At 42.7% G+C, this 13,966-nt stretch overlaps 1 protein-coding gene across 4 annotated transcripts; it reads right to left on the bottom strand.

The window, feature by feature from the left end:
* Positions 1-7,064: 7,064 nt before the first annotated feature.
* On the bottom strand, positions 7,065-13,961 carry ACOT13 (acyl-CoA thioesterase 13). Of its 4 annotated transcripts, none has more exons than XM_075921142.2 (3): positions 13,890-13,961; positions 10,565-10,749; positions 7,065-7,803 (listed from the first exon to the last, which is right to left on the bottom strand). In XM_075921142.2, the coding sequence occupies exons 2-3, from the start codon at positions 10,747-10,749 to the stop codon at positions 7,647-7,649; spliced, it is 342 nt and encodes a 113-aa protein (XP_075777257.1). In that variant the 5' UTR covers positions 13,890-13,961; the 3' UTR covers positions 7,065-7,646. The 4 variants fall into 4 exon arrangements, with proteins under 4 accessions (XP_075777257.1, XP_006134060.1, XP_075777255.1 ...); XM_006133998.5 differs by lacking the exon at positions 13,890-13,961 and adding an exon at positions 13,604-13,813; XM_075921140.1 differs by lacking the exon at positions 13,890-13,961 and adding an exon at positions 13,521-13,659.
* Positions 13,962-13,966: the final 5 nt, after the last annotated feature.

Consider the following 13,966-nt stretch of genomic DNA (forward strand, 5'->3'; position numbering starts at 1 on the left):
CTGTCTACTGCAGGGTCCACATCATGCTGGGTCTGTGGAAAAAACTCCCATTGACACTTTGCTCTCTCCATTCTGGTGGAGTACCAGAGTCAGAGTGGCTGGCAGACAATTTATCACATCTATACTAGACATAAATCAACCCCTGCTGAATTGATTCAACACATAGTGAAGTCATGCCCTTAGGCTCCAGTCTTGCTGTTTGATCTGAAAGGACAGAACATATATCTTCAGGTGCACTGAAGTGAATGATATATGGGTTGGTCAGCGTAGATTAGGTTTTGTGATTGGAGCCCTGAATCTTCTTATATGTTTTAGAAATGTGCAGCTGTCTGTGAGTCCGTTTGTTCAAGAACTCCTGAACTAAGCAAGAACCATCAAATAAAGCAAGGCCAGGGTTTGGTTGTGCCGAGATAATGAGATGTGCGTGGAATGTGATTGGTTTGTATCAAACAAAGGGAAGGATGTACTAGCAGGGATAGTTATACCACAGGGGGGCAGCAAACACCCCATCCAGCAGCCTCCCCATCCTCCTGGCCTGTCCCAGAGAGCAGCTGCTGTTCCACAGGAGTCCTGACAGGTGACTTGCGCTGCTGAACCCTGGGCTGACTCCAAGGAGAAGACAGTGGTTGGCATGTGTGTGGGGAGCCCCTTCCAGCCCTGCCCCCGGGAAAAGATGGAAAGGGGAGGGTGCAATCCTGACCCAAGGAGAAGCTGGCAACCATCTCCACCCTGAGTCCCTCATCCCTGCGCTGAGCTCCCCCTCCTCCCATCCCCCTGCTCTGACTCCTATACCCCCTCCCTGACTCCTGCACCCCCACATCCCTTACCCTGAACCCCTCCACAATCCTGACCTGTACTCCCCCATGCCTGCCCTCAGACCTCCATGCCCCTGCCTCAACTCCTCTCTTTTCCCCCCTCACCGAGGAGGACCTGAACATCAGGTAAATCTTGTGGAATAAATGATCAGGCAGAATGTTGCTGTTTTGTGCTCTTAATTCATGTACTAGCATTTAAAACTCAGTATACCTTGCATTCTTAACTACAGGCAGTCCCCGGGTTACGTACAAGATAGGGACTGTAGGTTTGTTCTTAAGTTGAATCTGTATGTAAGTCGGAACTGGCGTCCAGATTCAGCCGCTGCTGAAACTGACCGCCAGTTCTGACTTCCATACAGATTCAACTTAAGAACCCCAAGCTTCCCCAAGTCAGCTGCTGCTGAAACTGATCAGCGGCTGATTCCAGGAAGCCTGGGGCAGAGCAACTCTGCCTCAGGCTTCCTGTAGTCAGCGCTGGTCAGTTTCAGCAGCGGCTGACTTGGGGACTCCTGGGGCAGAGCAGCTGGGGTGCTGCTGGGTTGCTCCAGTAGCACCCCTCGGCGCTACTGGACCAACCCAGCAGCACCCCAGCTGCTCTGCCCCAGGCGTCCTGATTCAGCCACTGCTGAAACTGACCAGCAGCGGCTGAAGCAGGACCTGGGGCAGAGCAGCTGGGGTGCTGCCGGGTTGGTCCAGTAGTGCCCAGAGCGGGTGCTGCAGGACCAATCCGCAGCGCCCCAGCTGCTCTGCTCCAGGGTCCAAAACAAAAGCCTGGTCTGCTGGGGGGGGCACACTATCCGCGCCCCCCCCCCCAGCAGACCAGGGACATGGGGAGCAGAGCAGCAGAGGCAGCGGGGTGCCGCGCCTCTGAGGCTTTGCTCTGGCAAAGTCTCAGAGGCGCGGGACCCCCCCCCCCCACGGCTGCGGCTTCAGTCCCGGTGCCTGTGGTCTGCTGGGGACCGTCCCCAGCAGACCACAGGCACCGGGTCTCAAGCGGCAGCAGTGGCGGTTCCCCGCGCTTCTGAGGCTTTGCTCTGGCAAAGCCTCAGAAGCGCGGGAACCCGCCCGGTGCCCCTGGTCTGCTGGAGATGATCTCCAGCAGACCAGGGGCACCGGAGCAGCTTACGAATGGGGCTTTATCGCCCCGGAGCTCGCAGGTAGCAATCCGCCACCTCGACCTCCGGGGCGAGAAAGCCCCGTTCGCAAGTGCGGATCCGACGTAAGTCGGATCCGCGTAAGTCGGGGACTGCCTGTACTTACATGGAGTTTCTATTGAGATGTTGAACTGATGAAATTTTCCTGCTTTTAGTCCTCCATATATACAATGTTAAAATTGGCCTAAATTTAAGGTAATTTTTCTGTCCGGAAACTTTAAAATTTTACATGCAAATATTACAAAAATAATGTTGTGGGACTGTTTGAATCAAATATGGGCAAGTTTATTTTAATCCAGAATATAATCAGAAATGCAGGAGTTCCTGAGCTGGAGGAAAGTAAAGAGAAACTGATAAGCAAACTGAACATTTTCACACCTTTTTTTAAAAGGTTATTATCAGTTAGTTGAAACACTGACAGAGAACACGAGAAATTCATAGAAATCTGAATTTTTACAGTTTCCAACCACCTCTAATGCTGGAAAAAATGTCTAGCATGCAATTTAGCAGGTTGACCTTACATTCTTAGCCATAAACTTTTTGTACCTAGATACTTTGGAAGTCCAAAAATATTACTCAATCTTTTGCTGTGTTTGCTGTTATAAACCCAGATGGTGAAAAAGTTTTTAAACTGTTCAGATATGGCATTTTTGTACTTATTAGCTTCAATCATTTTTAGTGAAGTTTGATGTGATATTTCTCTCTCTCTCATAGTTGTTACTAATATTATACTGATGTATATATGACTAATCTGCACTCAGTTTCTGGTCTCTTTAGAAAGAACTAGTTTCCTATTTTAAGAAATTCCAGTAATTTCAATATGGGAAACTTATTCAGAGTAGGGATATCATAATCTTACCCTCTCAGAGTGCAATATAAATAAGTGCAAATTCTATTTTATTTAAAAGGTTATACATATAGGCTTTCTCTACACTACAAGGTTTTTGCGGCAGAGAGTATGCTAATGACGGACTCACTAGCATGAGTCACGCTATCAATTAAGGATCTTGCACAAAAGCATTTTTTTTTGCACAAAATGGAAGCGGCTACACTGCTTCTTTTTGTGCAAAAAGCATTGGCAGAAAATATGGTCATGACGTCGTGACTCATGCTAATGAGTCTGTCATTAGCATACTCTCTGCCGCAAAAACTTGTAGTGTAGTCATAGCCATAAACTCTGTCATGAATATTTAAAGTAAGAATGTAGACAAGTGAGTAAAAATTATCAGACCAAGCAGAACTATTGTGGACTAATTAGGGCAAAGGATGTGATGAAAATAAGAGAGACCTCATGAGCACAGCAAAAGGATTTGGGTAGCAATAAGAAGACAAGTCAGATGACTGAAGAGAACACTCATGCAGAGAAGGTATGGAGAAACTTATTACATGTGCTTCTTAATCTCGAGTTTGGGAATCTTTCTTGGATTGGGGGCTGCTGATCCACAAAAAAGTGTTAGAGGCCACCTACAAGTGAGAGGGGGAAAAAACCTACCACCCACTACCACCAACAAAAAAACCCATCAAACCAAAACTCCCTCACTTACATGGCCTCTGAACTGAAAATGAGAGACTCCCCACTTTCCCTCTCACACACCAGATATGGGGTCCCAGGCTAATAGATTTTGTGTGCTCTAGCCCCGTGGGGGGAGAGCTAGGGGAGCTGGCGCACCAGCATAGGCTCCCCAATGTCATGGCGGGGGAGCCAAGAGCCTCAGGGGGCTGGATTCAGGCAAACTGAAGCCTGCATCCTGTCCTCAGGCCTTAGGTCAGTGTTCTCCAACCTTTTTAAGCATGAGATCATTTTTTGAATTTAAGTGCAATCCAAGATCTACCTCAAACCCAGATAGCCTTGCCCTGCCTCCTTTGTGCTTCTTCTCCAAGGCCCCACTCCTGTTCACTCCATCCTCCCTCACTTTCACCAGGAAGCAGGCTCTGGTCTTAGGTGCCCTGGCACTGCACCATTCCCAAAAGCAATCAACAAACTCCATCCTACATCCTATTGTGCCCCCTCTCTGCTCTGTGGAGACAGAATTCAGGGTGGGAGAGGGGACACCTTGACATCAGTGCCCCTCTTCTCCCTCCCCTGCCTTGCACTGCAAGCAGGAGCCTCCTGTGGAGGGGGGGGGGGGGTGCTGCTCTAAGGCAAAGGGCAGGAGATGTGCAGCAGGGGGCAGCTGAAGAACTGGAACTTGATAGCCTCCTGGCCAAACCAGTCAGGATCACCTGTTAGAGGCTCTACTGGTTGGTGATGATTGACTTAGGACCTCCACCCCAATCTAGAGCATAATACTTCTGCTGTGTCCATATAACAACAGCTCACCTCTTGTATCCGCAACCAATTCATTGTTGCTAGTAATGATTTGTTTCCCTTGAGCTTTATTTCCATAAGACTCAGAAAATTAAGTTTGAAATGAGTATTAGACAGAAGCCAATGGGTAATGAGCAGGCAATCAGAGATCCAGTTATCCACTAGCACTAACTACTCTTTTTTTTGCCAGTCAGGGGTTAATTAAAAAATGAGACAACACTCAAAACAGTTCAGGAAATTACAAGTACCTTTCACAAGCTTCCAGATTGTTCTAAATGGAACTTAATTTGTAATTAGCACAAATTTAATTCTAAATTGCAATGCTTCAAATACTGTTAAATTACTTGACACCCAAAGATGACACTTCAGACTAATTAGTCAGTTTTCCCCAAAGTAACTATTGTTTTTTAAATAAAATGAAAGGAGAATGTGTGACACAAAAAGTAATGAGCTCCTTAAAATCTTAAGGATGCATCTAGACTGTCAAAATTTTGCGCAAAAGCAGCTGCTTTTGCACAAAAACTTGCCAGCTGTCTACGTTGGCCGCTTGAATTTGCACAAGAGCACTGACTTTGTAATGTACAAAATCAGTGCTCCTTGCACAAATACTTTCACGCTCCTGCTCAGGGATAAGCCCTCTTGCACAAGAAGGCCAGTGTAGACAGGCCCCTTAATTTTTTGCGCAAGAAAGCCTCATGGCTAAAATGGCCATCGGAGCTTTCTTGCGCAAAAGTGCATTTAGATTGGCACAGATGCTTTTGCGCAAAAGCACTTTTTGCGCAAAAGCATCCTTGCCAATCTAGATGCTCTTTTGTGGAAATACTTTTAACGGAAAAACTTTTCCGTTAAAAGTATTTCCGCAAAATCATGCCCGTCTAGACGTAGCCTTAACTGTTTACCTCAGTAAACAGGTAGTGTAGCACTGCCTATTTCTGAAGGCTTCATCACATGATCTTCTTTAATTCCTGGAGTCTTCGGGGCAATCCTAGACAGTTGGCATCTACAGACCCAGATGAGAGATTTGAATATAACACCTATTAAGTACCAACACCACTTAACATTTTGAAGCAATTCTTCCCCTTTTCATTATTAAAATTGCATTCATTTTGAGGCGTGTAAGTATTCAAAGACAGTTTAAAATCAGTTACAATAAATTCATCCAAAACAAGTGGCCTGTTTAACAATAGGGATGTAAGCGACTAGTCGACTATCCGATAAGCAGGAGCTTATCGGACAGTTGATTAGTGATGCGACTAGTCACTTTCCCCTGCCCTTGCTGCTGGGGCTCATGTACATTTCAAAGGGTCAAGCGCTGCAGGAAGCACGGGCACAATAGAGGAGTCCTCCACTGGCTCCGTGCTTCCTGCGGGACTTCTGCTTTTAAGACAGAGGTGCCCTTATTGACTAATCGATTGGTTGATGGAAATCCCATCGGCTATTTGATTAGTTAATTAATCTAAACTTAACATCCCTACCAATAGTGCCTAATATTTTAAAATGTTTCAGTGGAGGCAGAATACAACATGAATGATTGCATTAGAATTACAACAAAAGTTAATGCCAAGGGTCTGATCCTGCAGTCATTACACAGGAAGACTGTCACACTGCAGGCTAAATTCTGTTTCTAAAACCATGCAGATGCCTTTTGAATAGAGACCTGCTCATTCTCTCCACCTCACCAGCATTAGCTGCAATGAAGAAAATGGAAGTTGTGTCTGATGATGACTAGAGGGCAGTGGCTAAATTGTACTGCAACAGTTCACATCTCACTAATGACTTTCTAACTCTAGTCTCAGAATTTTGTCAACTTTTGCAAAACTGATTACAAGTAGGAAGGGCCTGAACTTTATTAGGTGGCATGATATAGAGCTTGATTTGTTTCAGTGTACAGATAAAGCAACAACTCACCTTAGACAAAGGTATATATGAGTGCAGAATGGGAGATTTTCTTCCAGTCAGTTAAAACAAAGTAGGTGTGATACTATTCATTAAAATAACTAAATTGATTTTCACTAAATGGTTAATGTATTATCATTCTGTAAATGGAATATCCATTGATGTCTGGAAAACTTTTAAAAAATGAATTAAATGGCAAAAATAGGAATTAGAATTATATATAAATAATATATAAAAAAATAAAGCAAGAAATGAATGGGCTTTTTAATATTAAAGAAATTTAAAAAAATTATAGCCCTATATAATACAACTACTACCGTATTTTCCGGCGTATAGGGCGACTGGGCGTATAAGACGACCCCCTATTTTTTTAATTAAAAGATAGGGTTTCATCTTATATCCCAGCGCCCCTCTGCATCCTTTGCTCCCGGTGTCCCTGGTCTGCTGGAGATGGTCCCCAGCAGACCAGAGGCACCGGGAGCAAAGCCGCAGCAGCTTTGAAAGCCTCGGGGGAAGCCGGCGGTGGGGCATCCCAGGCGCGCCTGGGATGTATACCTGGCTTACAAGACGACCCCCGATTTTTGGGGGATGTTTTTTAACATCAGAGGTCGTCTTGTACGCCGGAATATACGGTATTTGACCTCAAACATTTTGGAGGTTTTGGCTGCCCCAAAGTTATTCTGGAACCATTCTTTGCTTCAGAATGATTACGAAATGTCCTACACCTCTCACCCCTCCTGATTGCATTGTGACACGTAATTCCATCCCCAGAGGTCATCAGCCACTGCTCTAGAAAACAGTGGTCTAGAAGCAAAATATAATTATACAACTTTCCACAGAGTAAACAGTTTCTTCACAGGAGCTGAATGAGCGTACTTAAAAATGTAGTAGTAGTATAGTAGTAAGAGAGCTTTTATTAAATGTATACGCAAATGTATTGAATTATTTTTAATTAAGTCATTTGGCAAATACCTATCAGCTATATTCTCACTGTATTCTGTTTTCCATTTGCAAAATAGTCTTATTTCAGATGAATAATTAAACAGGAATATTGCATTTATAACACCGGTTACTTTAATACCACTTTACAGCATAGGACAAAAAAAAATACAGTTTGATAACTGCTTTAATTTTTGAAAAGTTATAAACTGACAACCCTGGAGACTGGAAACTTATTTTCATGAGGCACAGACTAGAGAGCAGAAAAACAAGGTTCCCCACACAGTTCCACCAGTGATCCTGAACCCTGACCTTATCTTCATACACAGAAAAAGTAGATGGATATCCATGTCTCTTCAGTTCTTGGTGTCTCTACCAGGACTGCAACAGGCTCAGAATTAGTGCCATATACAACTTGTGCACTAGGCATGGGACTGAGATCAATTCATTTTTGATAAAGTTTACATTACAAAAAAAGAGAAAAAACTGCTAGCTTCTTAAGCACGCTTTCCTTTTCAGATAGAATTTCTTATATTAATGTCCAAGGTATTTTGTATGTCTGCCTTGTGCTAGAAGCTTTCCTGTTCCCTTGTTTGTTACATCCACATTGGCAAAGGCAAGATTTCTTCCTTGCTTCAAAATCTGAGCAGTGATCAATATCTCTTCTCCAAGCTTAGCAGCAGACATGTATCTTGAATGAAAAACAGAACTGTTATAGATATAAAATACTTCAAATCCAGCAACATATATTTATTTAAAACATTTTTTTAAAAGAGCTACCAGAATCCGTTCACAATTAATCCCTTGCATCTTTTCAGAGGCCTGAATTATGCAACTTCTCCTCATGCAGAGCCTACACGGTTCCCTCTGAAATGTCATGCATGAGAAAAGTATAGAATTTGGACTTTGTTATCTGAAAGTAACTAAGGCATAAATCTAGGCCTGTCAAGCAATTAAAATCATGATTAATTACATGATTAAAAATAACATTGTGTTATTTCACTGTTAAACAGAATTCTATTTAAATATTTTTGGATGTTTTCTACACCTTCAAATATATTGGTTTTAATCACAACACAGAATACAAAGTGTAGCGTGCTCATTTTATTTTTTATTATAAATTTGTAAATAAGATTTTTCAGTGCAGCTAATACAAGCACTGCAGTGTAATCGCTTTATCATGAAAGTGGAACTGACACACACATAATTATGTACAAAAAATAACTGCATTCAAAAACAAAACAATGTAAAACTTTAGTGCCTACAAGTCCACTCCATCCTAAATTGCTCAGACAAAACAATGTTTACATATGCAAGAGATAATGCTGCCTGCTTCTTGTGTGTAACATCACTTGAAAAAGAGAACAGACATTCACATGACACTGTTGTAGCTGGCATCAAAAGATATTTACATGCCAGATACATTAAAGATTCATATTTCCCTTCATGCTTCAACCACCATTCCAGAGGACATGTGTTCAGGCTGATAACAGGATCTTCTTAACAATCGAAAGCAATGTGAACCAACACATGTTCATTTTTATCATCTGAGTGAGAGACTGTCAAGAATCATGGGTTGTGTGAATGGCTGGCATGAGTGAAAAGTAAGTGAGCTGAAGAGAGGCCATACTAGGGTTCGAGTCAGTGCCCCGATGGATTATGGACTTCTTTATCACTTTGAGAAAAAGACTGTGTAGGCAGAAGGAAGCAAAACTGAACAAAGGAGGCAAAGTTCTCAAATAAGAGGAGTCAGTGAAGTGAGTCAGGAAAGAACTTGACCAAGGACATTCCGTTGCTTATTGCTCGTGGCTTGGTGAGTAGAATTGGGTGTTGTAAGCAGGGAGTTCCCCCACTCGAACTGTCCCTCACTGAGGGGCTATATACCACACCAATTTGCCACAGGGACCAGAGTCTAACGATTTGGCATATTGGGGTGACGTGCACTTTGGACTTCTGCCTCACCCAAATTAACCAACATAACCTGGGGTGTGGCCAGCCCCAGAGGAGGAGTGGTGTGTGTGAGAATGTGCGAGTCTGTATCAAATCTGGATTAAGAATTAGACTAACTATTCAAGTTAAACATTGCTTTGACCTGCTTTCGAATTGCTAACTACTAGATTTAAACCTTGCTTTTGAACTGCTTCTTAATTGTTTGTAATAACGTTTGTTAAAGGCATATTTTGTCTGCTGTGAATTCATTGTTCTGTGTAAGCCCAGCCTATGGGACTCTTGTATGGACAGATCACCCTTGCAACAGTGCCCTCTTGTGACAAGACCACTAGCAGAAGGCCGGAGATTTTTTTGGTGGTTTGGAATGTTGCTCTTTTAAGACTTCTGAAAGCATGCCCCCCCACCTTGTCCCCTTCAAATATTGGAAGGCAGTTCAGATGCTTAAATATGATATTGAGTAATGTGGCTACCTTCAAAAAATCTCAGATTGATACTTTTTTTGGGTTTTATCATATCTGCAGCGAATGTGTTACTGGAGACTACTATAATATGAAATTTACCCCCAGATTGTTGTACAAGAGAGCCAAAGACGTACAATTCTTCCCCCAAAGCAGTTCTGTCACAAACCGAATTATCACTTTTTTTTTTTTTAAAAGATCATCATCAACATAGAGCAGGTCCCCTGGAATGGTGGCCAAAGCATAAAGGACCATACAAATGTTTAGCAGATCTGGCTCATAAATACTGGCTAAAAAAGCCCCATGAGAACACTTGTTCTCAGCTTCTTATGACAAGGTAATAAGAAATGGGCAGCATTTGCTCCCGTAAATGTAAACAAACTTGTTTATCTTAGCGACTGACTAATCAAGAAGTAGGACTGAGTGGACTTGTAGAATCTATAGTTTTTCCATGTTATTTTTAAGTGCAGGTATGCAACAACAACAAAAATCTACATTTCTAAGTTATGCTTTCATGATAAAGAGTCTGCACTATAGTATTTGTATGAAGTCAATTGAAAAATGCTTATCATTTTTACAGAGGAAATATTTATAATAAAATATAAAGCGAGCACTGTACACTTCATAGTCTGTGTTGCAATAGAAATCTATTTTTGAAAATGTAGAATAACATCAAAAATATTTAGTACATTTCAATTGGTATTCTGTTTAATAGTGCAATTAACATTTTGATTAATTTTAAACATGATTTTTTAAAATTAATCACGTGAGTTAACTGCAATTAATAGCATTAAACCAAACATCATAAAAAAGGGAGCTTAAAGAACATTTAGCTGCCTCAAACTAGGGTCTCAACCACATGATAGTCCCAAGCCAGATCTATACTGAGTTTATTAGGAGTTGTTCTTTCAGAATAGATTGCAATTGGTCACTGAAGTGGGGGCTAGATCATGAAACAAAAACTTAGCAGAATCCAGGACCTGCTTAATAGAATATATCAAACATTAAATTTAACATTTCCCAGTAAGCATGTTCAATACATACGTAATGTTCATATCCACACTGACGCCAGGCATTCCTCTTTCTGTGTATAACAGTGCTGCTGTTGACACAACATCCACTAATGTGGCAGTCAAACCTCCATGTAAAGTGCCAGCTCTGTTGGTGTGCTCCTCCTCGACTTTCATTTCACAAACAACCTTTCCAGGAGTTGCAGAAAGAACTGTCATCTGAACAAATAGAAAGGAGGAACAAAATTATGTTAATTCAAAATCTCAATAAGAGGAAACATATGGACAATTACAAGTCTAGTTACTGTTCTCAAAGTAGATAGATTATGATGAAAGTAAATCTTGTTTCAGTTTTTAGACTAATGAAAGGAGGGGAAAAATAAAGGACTAAAACATTATGGTTTAAGTATCAAGACAAATTTTTCTATAAATCTATAGTTGCAAATTGTTTCCCTAGGGAAATACGTACCATTTATAAAAACAAATATGTACATTGTGTGCAGTGTTGTGGTAGACATGGTGCTCAGGATATCAAAGACCCAAGATGAGTGAATAATATATTTTACTGGACAATCTCCACCTACAGAAAAGCTGTGTATGCTCAAAAGCTTGTCTCGCTCACCAATAGAAGTTGATCCAATAAAAGATATTAACCTCATCCACCTTCTCTCTCAAATATACACAGTCAGTTTTTTGCATCATCTTCATCTTTCAGTGTTTTTTTAAGAGCCAGCATCTACTGAAATGGAAAGTTTACTTGTCTGACTTTATACTTGGCGTAAAGCTAATGCAAAGTTACTAGTAAGTGTTTGCTTTCCCCCACGGTATAGATGGCTAGCATAGTCATGTTGCCTCTTGTTGACAGAATGAAAATCAGGAACACATGAGTAATCCTTAAAGTGAAGCAACAGCAATTAATATTCAGTAACATTAGCCCAACATATTCAGGGCTTCACCATAGGGAATTTACTGGTATAATTACATGGGTATAATTTCCTGTATCAACACACTTAAAGGCCTGGAGTCTACACCAGGAGTTTAGGTTAAACTTAGCAGCATTAGGTTGGTTTTCTAAACAATGAGTCCACATGACCATGCCAATTCCGCTGACATTAAGGGCTGTTAAAGTCTACTTCTGTACTCCTGGTTGTTGAAAGGAGTAACGGTAAATTCAACCTTGCATGGTTCACTTTACAGTAGTGCATATGCAGAACTTTGAAAGGTAATATTATTGGACTCCAAGAGGTGTCCCATAGTGCCCTGATGTGACAACTCTGGCCAGCACTTTCAACTCCGCTGTTCTCCAGGTGCACAGGAAATGCACCAGGAAAAAATTCATTTTCTGTTTGGTCACCGTGGTGAGCAGAATAGGCAGCACACCTGATCATGAATGTCCAGTGTCACAAACAAGCTCCAGCATGGAGCACGAAGGAGATTCTGGACCAGACTGTTGTGTGGAGAGAGGACTCTGTTCAGGCAGAACTATGAAGCAGCAAAAGAAATGCTGATACCTATGCCAAAATCACATAGGGCAAAGGAGGAAAAAGCATACACCAGGAACATCCAGCAGTGCTGCATGGAAATAAAGCCCTCTTGCGCAATGTGCAATGCCATTACGCCGATTACTTTTCAGGAAGAACGGCATTGCGGAGGAGGATTTTTGTTGCGCAAGAAGGGGCAGTGTAGACAGCTCCTTCTGGCGCAAAAGCCTCTTCTGCAAAAATGGTGGCTCATTAGGTATGCAAATGAGGCTCGGCGATATTCCATGCTTAGCCTCATTTGCATATTACTGGCGCAAGAAGCCGCGAGTGTAGACATAGCCCAGGAGTTTAGAAAGTCAGGAGTCTGTCTAAATATTACTTCATCACATTCTCATCCCTTTTTCTGTATACTGACTAATTGGGACAATGCTATGGTTTCCAACGCATAGCCACATATGGCTATATGGACGGTTGAGTGTGGATAATCCTCTTCAGAATTGACTGGACACTGTGGGACTAAAGCCTGCATACCTTTATTCACAAGAATAGACCTAAATTATGCAACTCGTCCCACTAAATTCTCTTGTGAGGAAGGGGTATTCATGGGAGAGCTTGCAGGATCATACTCTTTGGCCTTGATTTTGCACTTGCAACTCCTAGAATGAAGAGATTCCTGCTAACCTGCAAGTCTCTCAAGACAGTGATTGTGGCCTCATATATAAGCTAGGAATGTAAAATCCCAGTTAATAAATTAACTGGTTAAAACTTAGTAACTGATTAAACAGGATCGTGCTCTCTGTGCATGGGACTGCTGCTTCCAGCAACCCAGTACTTGGGGCTGCGGGCTGCCATATGCTTGCGCAGCCAGCTCCAGTTCTTACCGCTCTCCTTGTGCTTGGGATGCTTGGGGCTGCCGGCTGCTGGGCCCCCTATGCTTGTTAACCAGTTACCCATTCACATCCTTAATACAAGCTTACAACAACGATTTTCAACCTTTTTCATTCATGGACTTCTAAAATATTTCAACTAGAGGTTCAGACTCCTTTACACATCTTAGATATAGTCTGAAGACTATACGTTTAAAACTACTCTTCTATGGTAATGCCAACCTGTTGCTGACTCCTTATAGTCTGTGGATGCCCAAAGAGTCTGCGGATCGCAAATTAAAAACAACTGGCATAGATAGACTGGATTTTTATCAGTAAAATATTTCCATCCATAATAATCAAAATGTATAGCTAATTAACGTAAGGAAAATGCTGCTATTTACTTTCCACACTTTGACATGTGTTGTTGACAATCTGTGCTCTAGCTTTTTGAACCTCAATAGCTACATTCAAATAATCATTATCCAACTACTGCCATAGTTTTCGAGAACTTTGAAAATTTAAATACAGAAAAATGTTTTAAAGTAAACACTGCTAAAATCCATCAGGATTAGATACTAAAAACCCAAATTCAGCCAAACCCACATCTATAATCTCTACCCTCTCACCCAAACACGCGCACCAAATGGCCGCTACATTTTGGAGGAGCCGCTCTTCCGATGACACGAGCTATGCAGGGGCCCAGCGTCAGTCCTACAACTGTACCTTACTTAAGACCCGATCAAAGTTGGGGGAGCTCAGCAAGCTTTGCATGATCTCCCGGAAGGAGTGCACGGTGCGAGAGCTCATGGTGTCAGCAGAAGCCAGGCTGCGACGCCCTTCGCGTTCCCTCTGCCCTTCACCCGCCTGGGGCAGCCCCGCGCGCCAGCTGCAGCAAGAAGAGCCCGGGTGACTTTCGCCCCGCCCCCTGGAAGCCGCAGCAGCCTGGGCTCGCCCCGCCCCTCGATTCCCCACGTTCTACGGGCCGAACGTTCCCGGCCCTTGCGCCCACCTTCGCGTGGGTCAGGCGCGCGCCCCGGGCTGGGCTTGGCCTGGCCCCGCCCCCGGCACGCGAGGCGAGGCGAGGCG

This window comes from Pelodiscus sinensis, chromosome 2, assembly GCF_052426305.1.
Source record: "Pelodiscus sinensis isolate ZL-2025 chromosome 2, ASM5242630v1, whole genome shotgun sequence".
Lineage (NCBI taxonomy): Eukaryota > Metazoa > Chordata > Testudines > Trionychidae > Pelodiscus > Pelodiscus sinensis.